This window comes from Neomonachus schauinslandi, chromosome 14 (genome assembly GCF_002201575.2).
Source record: "Neomonachus schauinslandi chromosome 14, ASM220157v2, whole genome shotgun sequence".
In the NCBI taxonomy this organism is placed as follows: domain Eukaryota; kingdom Metazoa; phylum Chordata; class Mammalia; order Carnivora; family Phocidae; genus Neomonachus; species Neomonachus schauinslandi.
In genome coordinates, this window is record NC_058416.1 from 8,748,238 (window position 1) to 8,766,919 (window position 18,682).

The 18,682-nt window shown below is 34.9% G+C and overlaps 1 protein-coding gene across 1 annotated transcript in view; it reads right to left on the reverse strand.

Moving 5' to 3' along the window:
• Positions 1 to 18,682, reverse strand: part of CCDC102B (coiled-coil domain containing 102B) — a 192,316-nt gene that overhangs the window by 159,825 nt on the left and 13,809 nt on the right. The window contains 1 exon segment of the mRNA XM_021686250.1: positions 18,061 to 18,169. Coding sequence (XP_021541925.1) covers positions 18,061 to 18,169 — 109 coding nt within the window.

Sequence of the window (18,682 nt, forward strand, 5' to 3'; positions counted from 1 at the left end):
TGCTATGTTTAACAAGAGTCCTTATGTTTTGAGATATATAGAAATAGGTCCAGATAGAATAATACATAGTTGTAATGCGGATGGATTTGGTATGGGTAAAAATGATTAGCAAGAGATAATCATTATTAAATATAGCTGATGGAAAAACTGGGGTTCATGATAGTATTATTTCTGTTTTTGTATATAGTTGAGATTTTCTATAGTAAAAAGCTTAAAAAATAACAGTTCCTCGGCTTGTCAAATCTCTTACCCCTGTGCATGAGCATACTTGGAAAGTTGCCCAACTCTGGCTTATCTTAAAGTACAGGATCTACTAATCTACAATCTTTTTTCTGTTAGTAATTCAGGTCCAGAACCTGTATCTATTAAAGACATTAGATTTTCATATAGAAACTATGTAATATACATGTTACAGGAGGTGACTTTTTTCTTCTATATGTGGTCGTGAGGGTGCAGATGAATACGAACGGTAGTTCATCCAAGAGTTAAATCAAGTCATAAGATTATAAATCAAGAGTATGAAAAATAACACATTTCAATTGTGTCCATTGGAAAGTATTCATTTTGAATACCACTATTCTGTAATATTACCTGACTCTCCCAATTGCATTAAAGTGCAGGCTCAGTACTCGCTTCAATAATCCAAGGTTATACATTTTACTGATAGCTGATTTCTGTCCACAGAATAACTCAAAGGCCAGGGGAAAGCCAATTAGAGTCCCAAAGAATAATTTATTATTCTTAACAGATTTATCCACAAGGTTATCAAAGAATATCACACTGGTCAATGGAGGATTAATCATGACTTGAAGAGAATGTTCATCTGAGAAATTTAATTTGTATTTCATCAAGAAGTTAACTAGTATATATTTTAGATAAAACATCTAATAAAAGAGTACAATGAGGTGCAGTTCTTTGTGTGGATGTTTGTCAAGAGATGTTTATACGAACTTGTTTTATCAATAGAAAGAAGTTATTTTGCACAATGATTGATGAACAGGGAAATCAATCTCTTCCCTTTATTCCATGTTGCATCTAAAGGTATTGCTTTTTTTCCCTCTTAACTTTTGATTTACCCATTTCTAACAATTTCAGGTACTAAATCACAACAAGAACAGCAAAAATTGTACTTCTTAGTCACAGACTCCCAATAAAATTTCTAGCATTTTTATAAAAGGGTAACAGCAGAGTAGTCAAAAGGATACTAGAAAAACATCAGGAAGGTTGTGTTCTAGATCTGGTCCTACTAAAGCTCTTCTCTGACCTTGGACAATCAGACTTCTAGGCTTCAAATTACTTTGCTTTTCAGAAAAGGAGTAAGCTAGATTTTATTCGGTGTAATTTTCCAGGGTGAATACTATATGAAAGTGAGAGACTGAAATTATATGTCTCTTGATAAATTAGCAAAAGGAAGAATGATTAAAAGGTTAGAAATTACGTAAAAAAATAAGATGTTACCTAAAAGAAGGTAATAACTTTTGTACTTTTTTTTAATCCAGAAAAGAAGAAAATATATTTAATACAGACATTATTATTTTAAAACAAGTCATCATGACTAACCAAAACACTCACAAAGCATATGTAAAACACATTCTAAATAAAAACTAACTGCTTTTTTCAAAGGCCATATGTAAGGGAAACAGGATGGAACATACTTCTAATATATGGTCAAAACAATAGTGACTGCAGATCAGGATAGAGTAGCAGAAACCAAATCTGCCAACACGAAACCACTAAAATAGCAAGAAAAACAGAGCAAACAACTATTGTAAAAACACCAATTAACAGGCAATTCCTAAGAAATGGAAAACAAAGAAAAATAGCCCAAAATTGCTCATTTACTGCCTGGAGGGAATTTTCAGCTCATAGATTAGGAAGGAAAAGCAAGGTGGCCTCCCTGAGTTGAGGTGAAGCTGGGAACGAAGCGGGTTGAGGCTTAATGTGGGCAAGAGTTCCAAAAGGGTCCTAAGCAGAGGGAGAACTCTGGAGGTCTACCAAGTATTCACCAGGGTGGTGACCAGAGCATAATTTTGAGGAAACTTACCCCCAAAAGGATTAAAAGAAATAATCCCTACAAATGAAATAAGGCCAGTAATAATAATTCTTATTTCCAACTACCAGAGATAAATCTCACAATTCACCACCCATTAGGTGAAGTACTCAGAATGGTTTTGCCTCTGGACTCAGTAGAAAAAATAACCATAGACTAAATGCTACTCTGCTCTCACCTAACCAGGCTTAAAAGCTTCATGACAAAAAAGATAAAAATGTCTCCAAGTAATGAAACTAGGTCACAGAAAAAAGCTCAAAAATATTTTTTTAAATCTAAAAATATTCAGCACCCATTCAACAAGGTAAAATGCCTAACGACAGGAGTCCAATCAAAAATTACATGTCTTGCAAACAAATAGGAACTGATGACCCATAATGAGGAGCAAAATCATTCAATTGCAACTTGCACAGAAATAGTAAAAATGATAGAATTAAAAATGACCAAGAGGGCCTTAACGTTCCCCTCAGCTTGATTAAACTTTAGACAGTTTTATTTGTGATGACATGGTCTTTACTTTTCATTTTTTTAGTGTTTCTTTTGAAAACAACACCTGAAAAAAGAAAGAAAGAAAGAAAGAAGAAAGAAAGAAAGAAAGAAAGAAAGAAAGAAAGAAAGAAAGAAAGAGAAAGAAAGAAAGAAAACACCTGGCAATTGTAAATTCCTGCTCTACTTCTTTGAGGTATAAATCTTCTCCCAGCCTTCTGCCAGCTTCCTAATCCAGGCATGTCTTTCTCTAGGAGCTGGGAACCATCTATTACGAAATGTACCCATGAAGGAGATAGCACTCTTTTGCCCAATCTCTATGGGAGGGTAGAGGCCTAACTTCCATTGTGCTATTTAGCAAATACCGATAACCTAATCATAGAGAAGACCATCTGAACCCTCAGGAATGATCAAGGTGCTGGATATAGCCCACTAACCAAATTTCCTCTCTCAAAGCCCTCCAGTATATTTCCATTAGCCCACCACAACAGGACTACATGGGTGCTAATTAGCAAGCTCCAAGAGAACTTCAAGTGGCTTGATGTAATTGGAGTCCCTGAGAAAGGGTTGGGGACAAATATTTTAAAAAATGATCAAAAATTTTCCAAATTTAATAAAAGCCTAGATACACAGATTCAAGAAATTCCACAAACTCAAGTGGAAAAATATATAAAGATTATATCAACACAGATCCAAATCAAATTGCTCAAAGCCAGTAATGAAGAAAAAGTCTTTTTTCCCCCATCATTTATAACTATTCAAATGTCCTTTAAAGATCTTTTTTTTTTTTTTAAAGAGATTGATTTTTCTGAGAGAGAAGAGAGGGGAAGAATGGTGCGGGGGGCGGGGGCACAGGGAGAGAGAAACTTAAGCAGGCTCCACGCTGAGTGCGAGCCCAATGCACAGCTTGATCTCACGACCCTGAGATCACGACCTGAGCCAAAACCAAGAGTCTAACACTTAACCGACTGCACTACCCAGACTCCCATAAAGGTCTTTTTAAAAAAGTGCTGTCCAGTTTAGACACAATTGACATACAACACTGTGTAAGTTTAAGGTGTACAGTGGGATGATTTGACACTCATACATTGTGAAATGTTTGCCACAATGAAGTTTGTTGACACACCCTTCACCTCCTACAATTATCAAATTGCCGTTATTGTTGTTCTTGGGGAAATACTAAAGCCCTATTCTTACAGCAACTTGTAAATATACAGGCCAGCATTGCTAACTGTATTTACCATACTGCTTTCCCGCCAGCAATGAATGAGAGTTCCTGTTGCTCCTCATCCTTGTCAGCATTTGGTGTTGTCAGTGTTCCCGATTTTGGTCATTTTCCTAGGTGTGCAGTGGTATCTTACTGTTGTTTTAATTTTCATTTTCCTCATGATAGAGGATGTGGAGCATCTTCCCATATGTTTATTTGCCATCTGTATATCTTCTTTAGTAAAGTGTCTAAGTTCTTGGCCCATTTTTAAATCAGGTTGTTTGTGTTCTTACTGTCGAATTTTAAGAGTTCTTTGTGTATTTTGGATAATTAGACCTCCTAATAATTTTTTTCTAAATGAGGTTTCCATAAAAAAGATCAGCATAATGTTTATGTCTTTATTGAGTTGTGCAGGAATAGTGGCTGAGATAGCAAATTACATAACTGTATTCAAAAACCAACATAAAGTGGAAGAAGCCAGTCAAAATTTCATTTATATGAAATGCCCAGAATTGGCAAATCTATAGTGTTCAATTGGATTAGTGATTACCTAAAGCTGTGGTGGTTGGAGGGCCATGCTAATGGACAGAGGTTTCTTTTTTGGACTGATGAAATGTTTTAAAGTTGATTGTGGTGATGGTTACACAACTCTGTGAATACACTGGTACTGAACTGTATTCTTTAAGTGGATGAGTTGTACAGTCTGTGAATTATATTGCAATAAAGCTGTTAAAAATATGTAAAGAGCAAAGATTACTTCCTTGAAAGAATCACAGCAATTATGGCTTCTCCTTTAATTTTAAAACGCAAAGAGCTTCTGTTAGGAGCATTCTTAATGAAACTACCTGAAGCACAAAATGAGCTTCCACCTCTTAATTTGTCTCATTGGCATCCCTATCTGAGGAAGAATTAAAAAGCCTACTCACTCACTTCTCTGTGTATTTAATTACTTAACACTGAAATTGTGGTTCAAAGTGAATTTGATACTTCCCAAACTGTCAATATTAAAATAGAACTTAAACTTATGATTTAAGTCTAAAATGCATACAATGCTGTTTCCTTTTTATGTAAATAAGTTACTCTTGGAAACATTCCATCTTATATAATTTTTCACTCATTTGGTGACTTGAAGTTGGTTAATGCATTCCTCCTCTCCCCTAACATATGGCATTTTTGAAATCTTTGGAGATAAGAGCCTGACCTGTGCAAACCCTTCCCATGACCAAATAGCTGACAATCCACTTTTCTTCTTTGGGATATTGTGTCTTTTTGTGTAAACAGTACTATATGTAGAATCAGCAAAAGCCATCTCTATACAGTGGCGGGGGAGGGGGAGCCAGAACAATGGAAAATAGGCCAAAAGCAAGGGGTTGGAATCCTCCAGCAACTCTCCTTTCCTTGCCCTAAAACATTTACCCACCCTCATTAAGTCCATTGCAAGTGTCTTTTGACCGCTTCTCACTGAGTCAGACTCAGGTAGTGGAAGGTGTCTTGGTCCTGAAGGTGATTGTTCTCTAGGTGAGGAGATAAAAAGCAAGCAGGCACTTATAATAAGTAATAAAATAATAGTGTGGACACCAGGAAATCACACTATGCAGAAGAAAGCCATCTGCTGGAATTTTGGAGGTTGAGCTAAGGGAAAGCAGAGGAACATGAGTAAATTCAGATTTTATAGAGGCTGATTTTTTTTTTTTTTTCAACTGGGGACAAAGCACAATTAGGAATAAAAGTAAACAGTTATTTAGAATGAGGAAACAACATTCACAAATTTTGGAAAGCTGACATATACCATAATATATCATAAAATCCTGAAAAACAATATAAAGCTCTAGGAATAACTACTAAATAACAACTAAAAATTTTTCATAGACTTTTGACTGTATACACTGTCATCAACTTTTATTATGACAGTCACTGTGTAACATCATTTTTAATAAAGAGGGTTTAGTCTTTCTTCCAGAATAGTTGGTCAGTTTTTTGTGAAATAAGTTTGGATAAATAAGCTCACAGGATAACACACAAGCCTATTTGCTGTTGTGAATATTCACTTTTTCAAACTTGTACCCCACAAATACAGGTATCCTAAAATTTATCTTTTATATGATTTTCTTTTTTTTTTCATTTAAAAGTATCAAGTATGTTTCTGAGAGGTGAGAACTTCCATACTAACTAGGTATACATAACAAACACATCCAAAAATATATTCCACCATATATAAACTGTATGTATCCTCAATTCAATTTCAACTTGGTAAGACCCCAAATATTTCCACAGCTACTTCGTGTCCAAGATTGAAGAGGACAAGAGTGTTGGGGGCAAATTCAGAGTGGAAAGAGGTAGAGGTTTAAATAAGTCTCAATTATTTTATTTTTGCAAATTACACAAAAATATATGAACATATTTACATCTTGCTAGGATGGCTTGCTAGGTCCTAGAAGGGGTCCATGTCAGGGGCATGGAGCTGAAACTTCTTCAGCTTATCTGTACAGCGGCCTTTGCAGAGAAGGAACCATGCTCCTTCTCCTTTGTAGAACTGAAAGGAGTGTATGTAGTTCAAAACACTAAATCACCAAGTAACAAGTATCTTTCTTTTAGCACAGTATTTTCTCTACAATACACAAAGAAATTATTTTTAAGTCAATCTACCAGTCAATATGAAAAATAAGGAATGTATACATTCCATTTCATAATTTATGTTACTAACTAGGAATACATGTAACTGTTTCAGTTACAAGTATCAGATCATCAGATGGAAAGAAACCAGGACTTGCAGTGAGTAGATCTGGTTAAGCTATGGGTTTTTCAGTGAGGCTGGTATATTAGTCAGGGTTCATCAGAGAAACAAATAGAAGATATATATCATTCTTATTTTATTTTATATTACATTAAAATCTTTCCATTTATTTTTACATTTTATTTTTTTTTTTCCCATAAAGGTACTTATCATGAGGAATTGGCTCACATGATTTATGGAGGCTGACAATTCCCAGTTTCTGCAGTTGGCAAGCTGAAGAGACCACGGAGAGCCAGTGGTGAAAGTTCCAGTCCAAGTTAAAGACATGAGGACCAGAAGAGCCCATGGTAGAGGTCCAGTCTGAGTCCCACAGGCTTGAGACCCAGGAAGAGCTGATGTTTCAGTTCAAGTCTGAAATAAAAAAAAAACTGATGTCCTAGCTGGAAGACAGTCAGGCAGATGGAGTTCCCTCTTAGTTGCAGGAGGGTCAGCCTTTTTGTTCTATTCATGCCTTCGGCTGATTAGATGAGGCCCACCCACATTAGGAAGAGCAATCTGCTACTGATCCAAATGTTAATCTCATCCAGAAACACCCTCAGAGACACACCTAAAACAATGTCTGATCAAATATCTGGGTACTCAGTGATGAGTAAAGTTGATCTGTAACATAAAATGAATGATCACAATTGGTTTTGAGGCTCTCAATGGTCCTCCCAACCCTGCTCTGAGATCTAATATTTTACAGCAGCAGATCTCAATTTGGGGTGTATATCAGAATAATGAGCTTCTAAAAGTACAGATACATGATAAGCGCTCCTAACTAATTATATCAAAATGTCCAAAAAGAGACCTGGAGATAGATTTTATATATATATAAATTCCTTTCAGGTGAATCCTATGGATTCTGCTAATTCAGTACAACTACATTAAAGGATTATTTACTATTTTTTTTCTAAAGTTCAGATTATCCATGGGAGAACCCTTATGAGATTCCACTGGCTCCTCATTTCATTTACATTAGAAGAAGTTTTAATGTGAATATATAATTATATCTTCCATTGTCTTTGATCACAACTTCAGAAATGTATTACAAAGGAAAATTGCCTCATGAGACAACTACACATTCTAAAGTGCATCCCAAAGAATACTCTCTATTCCAGTTCGTCATCTGTGTCTTTTCAATCCTCCCATATGATCCCTGTTAAAATACCAGCTAAAGGAGCCTTCTGTATCTAGGATTTCTTAACCCTCATTAAAACTACTGATACTAATTAGAATGCACTACAGCCCTGGAGAGGAGTCAGTGGTGCTCTGAGTCTCCACCACACGAATAGCCCCTTCTCATCAGAAGAGCTCACCTGAGTTCCTTCCACATAACTTGCCGTACTCTGAGCTGCTACCCTCTCCTTTGAATGCTGCTATCTAGAGGGTGGTCATGATCTATGAAATAATCTAAGGCAGGAACTCATTTCAGCAGGGGTAATAATTAAATGAAACGAGAAGGAAAACCACACAAAAACCTGCACCCAAATGAGCATAGCAGCCTTATTCATACCTGCTAAATCTTGCAAGTAACCAAGATGTTACTACACGACATTCTGGAAGAGGCAAATCTATGAGACAATATAAAGATCAGTGGTTGCCAAGGGTTAAGGGAGCAAGGAAGGATAAACAGACAGAACACAGCAGATTTTTAGAACAGTGACAGTAAAAATACTCTGTGTGATACCATAATGATGGATACATATTATTATACATTTGTCTAAACCCACACAATTTACAACACCAAGAATTACCCTAGGGTAAATGATGAACTGTGGGTGATTATCATGTGTCAAGGAATGTTCATCCTTGGAAAAAAAAAATGTAGCATTCTGGTAAGTGATGTTGATGATGCAGAAGGCTAGTACGTGTGGGGGCAGGAGGTATATGGGAGAACAGTTTAAGGATTCCTCAAAAAATTAAAAATATCGTCATGTGATCCAGCAATCCTACTTATGGGTATCCAAATAATTGAAATCAGAATCTCTAAGAGATACCTGTTCATGTTCATTGCAGCATTATTTACAGTAGTCAAGATATGGAAACAAAAATATATTTACAGGTGAATGGATAAAGAAAATACTGGTATATACATATAGTGGAATATCATCTAGCTTTAAAAGGAAGGAAACCCTGCTATTTGCAACAACAGAGATGAACCCTACAGGAAATCATGCTAAGTGAAATAAGTCAGTAACAGAAAGACAAATATTGCATGATTCCACTTATATGAAGTATCTAAAATAGTCAAACTCATAGAAACAGAATAAAATGGTAGTTGCCAGGGGATAAAAGAGAGAGGGAAAGGGGGAATTGTTTTTTAAATGGGTATAAAGTTTCAGTTATGCAAGATGAATAAGTTCTAGAGATCTGATGTGCACTATAGTATTTACAGTTAATATGGCATATGCACTTTAAAACATACTAAGAGGACAGATCTCGTAGTAAGTGTTCTTACCACAACACACATACATGCACACAAAGAATACAAGATAATTTCAGGAGATGATGGATATGTTTAGTACCTTAGTGGTGATGGTATCACAGATGTATGCATCTATCCAAACTCATCAAAATGTATACATTAAATGTATTTTTGCATATCAATTATACCCCAATAAACTAAAAAAATTTCATTAGAAACACTTGGAATTCCCCAAAAATGCAACCTCCAAACCCAAAAAACTCAGACTTCTAACTCTAGAATCCTTATCTTCAAATTACATATTTGAAAAAAATTTAAAAAGCATGTTTCTAAATTTAAAAATGATATGTAATGCATATGAAAAAATGGACAATTTAAAATATATCATTTCAGGTTTTTTGTATCATACAGAATTTTTTAAATGGCATACCATACATTCTTGTTCTAGATCAGGTTTTTTCATTCAGTTGTATACAATCAAATACGTTTGGTGTCAGTATGTGGTAAGGGTGAATTGGGCATACACTTGGGGAAGGGAAAAGATGGCAGGTATCTTTGTTCAATCTTCTTTGCAACATGAAAACTGCTCCTAAAGGTAAGAATACTAATGCTCTTTACTGAAAGGAGGATTCTTATCTCCAGAATGTTCCTAACTGAATGTCCTTGTATAGAGCCTTCTTACAGAAAAAGGTAAAATAAGAATCTTTAGATATATGAGTCATGCATTGCTGGAAAATGTCCTGTCAACTCGGATATAAAATAAAGATGTTTCATAGACCAACTGTCCTCACTCTGTGGAACCATTGTGTAACCCAGAGAACTTATCTTTTTTTTTCTTTTTGACCCACTTTTATCATTATTCTCAAACTATTAATTTCTATAAATATCAACTGATTCCTTTGTGTTATGTTTTAATTTTTAAAATAGTATTGCTTAACTTAAATAGATGTTGAAACCTCTGATTTCAACCTATCCTTTTCTTCATATCTAGCTGTAGGTATATCTATGCCTATCTATATCTTTATATCCACAAGCAAAGTGGGTTCTGAATAGCCTAATTTTCTTTCATAATTCTTATAGTAGCCTTCGAGCTAAGTCAGTCGTCACAGTGTTCTGAGCGTTACCTTGGCAATGTCTATAAATTATCCACTAGTAGTTCAATTAATTCTGACTTATGTAATGTAGTGCTTATATTATTCTTAATTAGGTTTGTTTAAAAGGTCTTGAAGGCACTTATATCAGCAAACTGGTGTCCCATATGCTTCATTGTTCTTATACATTTCAGTATTTTATCTGCCTCACTCTTTGGCCTGATAAGCTAATTTGTGTCTTGCAAAGAACAAACTGAACAAATTTTCATGACGGATAGGATGTTAGGGGTGAAGGTTCACTCCAGTGCCCTGGAAAATCTAAAATCCTCAGGGATGTACAGCAGTAACCTCATCAGGCTAATAAAAGACAAGTCTAGGATTCCCCCTACCCTTCTTACACTATAGCTGCAGTGATCATTCAGAAATATAAGCATATAGAGCCAGAGAAAAAAAGGGTGGGTCACCACAAATTATAATAACATTTGTTCAGCACTGGCTAGAGGGAGATGAATAAAGCAGACGTGATATATATTATCATGAAGCCGACAGTTTGAAGGGAAAGGCATATAGTAAACAAACACAAAAATAAGTACACGTTTTGAAAAGGTCTTTTAAAATCTTGCATATTTCTTTGAAGGAAAACGGTAAAGGAAGCATTTTTTGGACTGAAGCCATTCCTTTTTATGAAGCGATATGTAAACTGAGGTTAATGGCAAGATGTGACTGGCCGGTAGGAGGTGAAAGCATTTTGTGTGACTGTTCTAGACAGAGAAAAGAGCATGGACCAAAAGGTACTAGTGAAGGTTCTCCAAAGAAAAAGAAAAAAAAATATATATATATATATAAACATAAACACATGTATATAGATGAGAGACAGAGAAAGAGAGAGAGAGATTTATTACGGGAATTGACTCATGTGGTTATGGAGGCCAAGAGGTCCCAGGATCTGCAGTCTGCACACTGGAGAACCAGAAGAGCCAGTGGAGTAAATTCTAGTCCAAGCCCAAAGAGCTGAGAATTAGGAGCCAAAGGTAAAATTCCCAGCCCAAGTCTGAAAGCCCAAGAACCAGGAGTGGCGATGTTTGGGGCAGGAGGAGATGGATGTCCCAGCTCAAGCAAAGAGCAAATTCACCTTTCCTCTGCCTTTATGTTCGATTCAGACCCTCTGTGGATTGGTTGATGTCTGCCTACACTGGGGAGGGGGATTTTCTTTACTCAGAATACCCATTCAAATTTTATTCTCTGCCAAAAACACTCTCAAAGACCCACCAGAAATGTTTACCAGAGACCGGAGCAACCCTTAGCCCAGGTAAGTTGACATATAAAATTAACCATCACAATTAACCATCACATCACAACCATTTGTCAGCTTGGCATCCATATACAACTCTTAAAAACCACACTTAATCTTCACATAACGACAAAAACAAGGTCTTAATTCCATCTAACACGATACAACTTTTCTGCATAGAACTGAAAATGCACTAATCCTTCTTCAGAAGAGTAGGTAAAGTCCCTGAGTAATGTTTACTCTTCTCCTGATATCCCATAAGTTAAATACTCTGAAGTAAAATTAATAATGCTTAAATACTGATATTAAAGCAATACATCTTATGTTAATGATAGGGAATCAGAGAGGAAAGAAAACAAAGATATAAAGAGATAAACAGTGTTGGTTTCTGCTGGCAGACAGAGGGATAGGCATATTCACAGCAAAACAAGGGAGAAATACTCATGACACTTACAGTCCTCATTTCTGTAATTGGCCCCCTGGTTTTACCTCCTTCAACCATTCATTCTGTGTTCCCTTTGTCTTCAGCAAGCACCTAGATGGTCATGATTCTTTACCTGGTGGGATGACCCAGACCTTCATTCCTGAAGGCTCAGGACCATTACTAATCCTGCCTGCATTGGATTTTTGTAGTTTTCCACCAACCTAACCACAGAGTATGGTAATACTAAGACTCCCTAAGGGATCTCCTGCATTCCTGATACAATCTTCCTCAGCTCCATGGGGGAGCATCAGTCCAAATTCCCCCTGGTAGTCAGGATCAATCACCCCAGCCAGCACAGGAACAAGTATCCACCAGTTGATTAAAAAAAAAGTGAAATCATGTAGACTATGGTAAATAGTAAAGGGAGGGGAGTTTTTTTCTCTACTCAAAGCATCCATCCCTGTGGATGGCCAGCTATTTGCCTACAACTCCAGGTGTCCCTCCATCTATTATTCTTTCCTTCCCAGGAGGAGGAGGAGTTATTTCACTGGTGAATTTAAAGGGGAAATTGGGCACCTGGAGCTCTACTCCTTTCTCTCCCGTTCTTTGGGTAAGAGAGATCTGCAAGAAACATACCTTCCACAATTTTTCTCAAACACAAAGGCTGAAGAGTAAAAGGGTCTCACATGAAAAATAGCTTTCACTTGTCCAGCTCATCTGTGGGGATATAAGTCAAACTTTTTAATATGGATTTTAGGATTAGGAAGCTCACTTTCCCTTACATATGTCTTATCAGTAACAATGAAGGTAATATATTAATTAATATATTTATTAATAAGATAACATATTAATCAGTAAATGCTACTAATTATGTAATATATTGATTCCTGCAGCAGAAAACTGGTTAAATGGTTACAAAATTCATTTTCTCTTTCTTTTTAAGTATATAGCTTGAATACATCTCCCAACATTCCTTACAATTAGGTGTCACTATGCAAACGAGTACTTGCCTGTGGGTTATAAGTGGAACCAAGGTACACTGCCCCCAAGCCCAGAGCACAAAGCCCCATATGATCCCCATTCTCTTTCCTAATCTTGATCAGATGCAGAGTGTTCATCTCAGCTGCATGACCTCTGAGAGCCCAGGGCACAGAGTCACTACATAGAAGGAGAAGGCTACCCTCCAAACATATGTAGGGTGTATATGTGAATCAAAAATAATCATCTGTTGGGTCCTATCCACCGAAATTTGGGGCACTGCTCCTTAGAGCAGTTTAGGGTAGAAAAGAGTGGTATCATTATCAGACATCCTTTGAATTGTCAACATCTGGTGGTTTAACCAGGTGGATTTAAATTTCCTTAGACTTCCAATTACTTGGAGGGCAGCTATACTCTAAGTAAAAGGGAAGTCAATGAAGTGTTTGAAGCAAGGGTGTAATATGATCCAGTTTGTGTTTTTAGAAATATCACTCTGATTGCTGGATGGAAAAATAAAAAGTTCAACAGTGATGGATAAGAGACCTGGCAGGAGGGGGCAAAGTAGGAGATCTGATGGTTATGACTGGGAAAGTAGCAGAGATGGAAAGCAATGGTAGGAGCTACAGTTTAGGGTTAGAACTGATAAGATATATTAACAATTTTGGTCATTTCTATGGAGTAATTTCTTTAAGCCACAAAAATAGCAAAATGAGAGAGGTTTAAACTAAGTTTTGAGCTCATAACAGTACTAACACTTCGCCATCCACCTATTTCAAATAAGTATCTTCGAGGATCTTTTCCTTATGCATGCATAATAGCTGTCATATTGGCAAGGGAAAGAAAAGCAAAAATAAACTGGGACTACATCAGAATAAAAAGCTTCTGCACAGCAAAAGAAACAATCAACAAAACTAAAAGAGAACCTCCTGAATGGGAGAAAATATTGCAAATAACATAACCAATAAAGAGTTACTATCCAAAATAAATAAAGAACTCATACAACTCAACACCAAAAAAAAATAATTATAATAATAATCCAATTAAAAATGGTCAGGAAACATGAACAGACACTTCTCCAAAGAAGACATACAGATGGCCAACGGACATATGAAATAATGCTCATATCACTCATCATCAGGGAAATGCAAATCAAAGCCACAGTGAGATACACCTCACATCTGTCAGAATGGTTAAAATAAAAAAGACAGGAAATAACAAGTGTTGGCAAAGATGTGGAGAAAAGGGAACCCTCGTGTATTGTTGGTGGAAATGTAATTTGGTACAGCCACTGTGGAAAACAGTATGGAGGTTTCCCAAAAAATTAAAAATAAAAATACCATATGATACAATAATTACACTACTGGGTATTTACCCAAAAAATGAAATACTAATTCACAAAGATATATACATCCTTCCATCTATTGCAGCATTACTTACACTCACCAAAATATGGAAGCAACCTAAGTGTCCACTGACATAATCTCTTAAAAAGTGAAGGTATCTTCAACCAAACTTCAAGTAAAAAATAAATAAAAGAAAGAAAAATTTAGAAAAAATCTTATTTCTGAAAAAAATTAAAGGTAATAGTGTAGAATTTTAGCTACATATAATCCTAATTCTAACCTTCTGTTTCCCCAAAATCAGAACAGTGTTTTGAGGTATTTGAGATAAGGCTTTATTGACGGCCCTTAGTGCCGTATATGGCCCCACAAAGCTTGTCTCTGTAAGTATTTAATATAAATATTACAAAAAAATTGTAAATTATAAATTACTAGAAACAGTTGTTATCACAAAAAGATAGAAGATTCCTCAATAAAATCCTTAAAAAAATTCCAGTAAGAGTACAAAACTTTCAAAGACAAATTACATTTCATTTTTAAAGTTACATTTCATTTTTCAGTTTGAGACCAATTTTAAAATGTTAGCAGTATTCTCCATATATGGTAAGATATCTTCCATTATGGAAAGAAGCAGAGTCATTTATTGTTAAAGCAAAAGTACCATAATTATTTGTAAAAGGCGAAAGATTTACACGATCTGAAGAGAAACCAGAGTATTCATAATTATTTGTAATCAATATTACTTCCATAAATATCCGATTCTCTAGATCATGAGGTTTCATGAAAATAACCATTTCAAAAAATTGGAATTCACATTGTAATTCCAAATCAGTACTTACACATGTGCAAAGGAAAAGCTGAATAAGTATTAAATTTAGTATGGGAACAGCATTTGGAATATCATTTCTACTACTCATTGTCTTGGTTGTGTTTTAAATACGTATTAGATTTTACAGTTAAGTTCTTATATTTACTCTTCGCTAAATGTCAGTGATTTAAGAATGATTTCCCTCTAAAGATGCCAGATTTTCAAATACATTTTTAAAAACCTTGGTCTATTAAGCACATCTGTTTCCATCTCTAAAAATTGCTAATCTTTCTATCAGCAGTTCCTAGCCAGGCATGTATTTGCTTGTAACAGTTTCAGGCATCTAAAACAGAATTACATTTGTATTCAAAATTTTTTTATAGATGAGGAGCTACAGTGAAAGTGAAGGTCATTTATCATAATTTTTGAGGAATGGAGTAAGAAAGAGAATTCACATGAAGTTCCAAAGGATACATCATGACACATTTCCAGATTGTCAATCAACTGAATAGAAACGTTGACTATTTTACACTTATAATTACTCTACAATGCCATCTTAAATGTACCACAAAATTCTTCTTGTTCTAATCTATGATAAAACAAAGTATACATAAAAATTACGTGACAAAGTATTTTTCCTTATTCAGTTTTTAAATATTTTCAAATGTTCCACAATATTTTATAAAATAATTTAAACATATGTGCATATCACATCTCTTCTAAAAAGGCTTTAAAGATTATCACAAATTGCATTTTTAGGGAGTAGAAAGAGATTTTAAAAACTAATCTCATATAAATAAATCAAATAACGTTTTTTCTTTTTCTCTGTTAAAATTAACTTTCCATCATCTACAGTAAAACTTTTTTTATTAATTGTCACTTCCACTCAATGTTCAAATTTGTAGTTCATTGAACTGAAACATGTGCTCAAAGTTTAAATAGTTGAACAAATTTTTCACAACAATGTTGAGGTTTCCCCTGTTTCAAAACCTCTATAATTTTATCTAGTAAAAGGATCACATATGTACTAATACATATTTCTGTATGTGTATCAAATGTAGACCTATTTTACAGTGTAAAATGCTATATTGGTTTTATTTTTTCTCATCTATAAAGCTTTGTTAAAGTAGACATGTTCCCACTTAATGTGCAAAATATCATCTTTGAATATAAAACATTAAACATCTAAAATATACATATCCTTTGTAAACCAACTCAAAACCATGCCTTTTTCAAAAACAGTTGCTACATAAATGTTAAATTACTTGGAAAAAAAGCATTAAGAAACTAATGTTGTCAAGTCTGCAGTGTCCACTAGTGGCAAGAGAGAGTAAATGCACATTTATTTTAAATTTAAAACCCATTCTATCTTCAGTATTAGTTTTCTCAATCAAATTTAGAGCCCATTAAATTATAGGGGCAAATACACATACACTCTAAATATATATAATTCTTGTATTCTGAACTGTTTTCCTGTATAACATTAATTTACTGTCCTTGTTCACACTCAGAGACATCATGTTCAGTTAGGTACCTGTGAATATAAATGCTATGAATCCATATATAAATGCATCTGTATATGTACACACACATACCTGTGTATACATATATACATATACCGAAAGCTTGAGCTAAAAACAAAACAACTATGACAATCTAACGTGAATCTATAAAGGAGAGGTAAGCTTTATGTGGCTTGTTAGCTTTAATTGTTTAATTTAGGCTCATTGAGAAATGTTCTCAAACTAACGATCTGTGGCTCTCACTGAAATGACCTTTTGTTAATAAATTATTTTTAAGCAGGAGATATTTGCTTAATAATATTAGGAAAAGCTCTCCCTCATTTTGAATCTCAGGGGTCCACTGTGTTAACATAGCTGACTATTTCTGAGCCAGTGCATGATCATTACTATACTCCACGGACGTCAGAACGCCTACATATGACTCCTAAGTCAGGCTTATGTTGGCAACTAAGGTTCGTCATGTGAGTTCAACAAACGTGATGACTCTAAACTTTACCACTTGCTGGAAACAAACCTGAAGCAACATTAATATGGGATTTCATAAACAAAGAGAAATACTGCTTACCACGTTTTTTAACAACGGATGGAACAGTGCTTTTGATTAAGGCACAATTACATACTTGATTTAGAGACTCACCTTCTTTTATTTTTTATTTTTTTTTATTTTATTTTTTTGATTTTATTTATTTATTTGCGAGAGAGACAATGAGAGACAGAGCGCATGAGAGGGAGGAGGGTCAGAGGGAGAAGCAGACTCCCCGCCAAGCAGGGAGCCCGATGCGGGACTCGATCCTGGGACTCCAGGATCATGACCTGAGCCGAAGGCAGTCGCTCAACCAACTGAGCCACTCAGGTGCCCCGAGACTCACCTTCTTTTAGACAGCTGGTCAGCATACGTATGCTTTGTATGCATGGACATATATGTGTGTGTGTGTGTGTGTATATATACATGTAATATATAACGTATAATACATAGTATATAATTAATGTAATACATATATAAATAAACACACATATATACACACCCAACTAAATGTTGACTCATTTGAAGCATTTGGCTTGTCATCATTTTGTCAGGATTTTTCTTTTCTTTGCTCATTATTCTATCCCACATGCTTACCTAGAACAATGCTTTGGTACACACAAGATGTGCAATTAATATTGTTTTAACAATGAATATTAATAAATCATTGAAATGGGAAAGGTTCATGACAGAATTTTATTGATGAAAATGCAAAGGAAAAGTATAAAGGCAAGTCGCTGATCCTGAATAATCCATAAAGCCAATATGAAAAGAACCTAGGTGCACTTGAGATATATTGGTATTTTCATACTGTCACACAAAAGAATAAGATAAAATTGTTTATTATAAGTGCTATGGTATAATGACCTCTTTAGCATTCCCCTCACATGTGCCTGGAATGGATAGTTAATTGTGTAATGTTGATCATTAAAAATATGTGTTATTTAGAAAAAGATTTCTTATGGGTTGAGTTTGACTGAGTTCACATGAACATGTGAGTTAAAATATCCCTCTTGTGAAGGAAATTCAATTTTTTACTTTTCCTCTTGTCTATGGAGCTTTCTGCCTACTAGGTTACACATCTGAACAGAGAAAACTGTCAGTTTCATTTCTTCCTCTACATAGTATGCCTCCATACCTCTTTCAGACTTTTTGGCTTTGATTCTTTCAGTTCTTCATACTTCCATTTCCATACAGACAAAGCTGACTCCAGTCGTTCTATTTCTTTTTCCAAAGATGAGCGCATTCTAAATAAAGAATTAAAAGCAAAATAGACTTACAATTTAAAAATAATTTTAGGAACACATTCAATTTTTGATTTCCTATTTTCCTTATTTTTATACTTGTATATGACCTTTATAATCACAGGAAAACTTTCCTAGCTTATTAAAAATTACAAATATTGAATAAAACGGTTTAATTTGTTATTCTGTCAATTAGCATTAGAGTAGGTTAAACATATGACTTTGCCAGTATCAAAATATTTGACTTTCTACCTGCTTTCTCCTGTATTATTCATGCATTTCTCTCATTCTCTTACTCATATTGTTTCCCTCCCATATAAGGAAACAATATGAATATGAATATATATATATTTCTAATTTTAACATGGCTTTTATCCAACCTCATACTGTGACTATATATGAATGAAGAATCCTTTGATATGAAAGAGAATGCCAAGGAGTCTACATAATAATTTAAGAAATCAATCATTTACTGGGGATATAAAAATACTTTTTAAAAAATATTTGCAGTTTTGT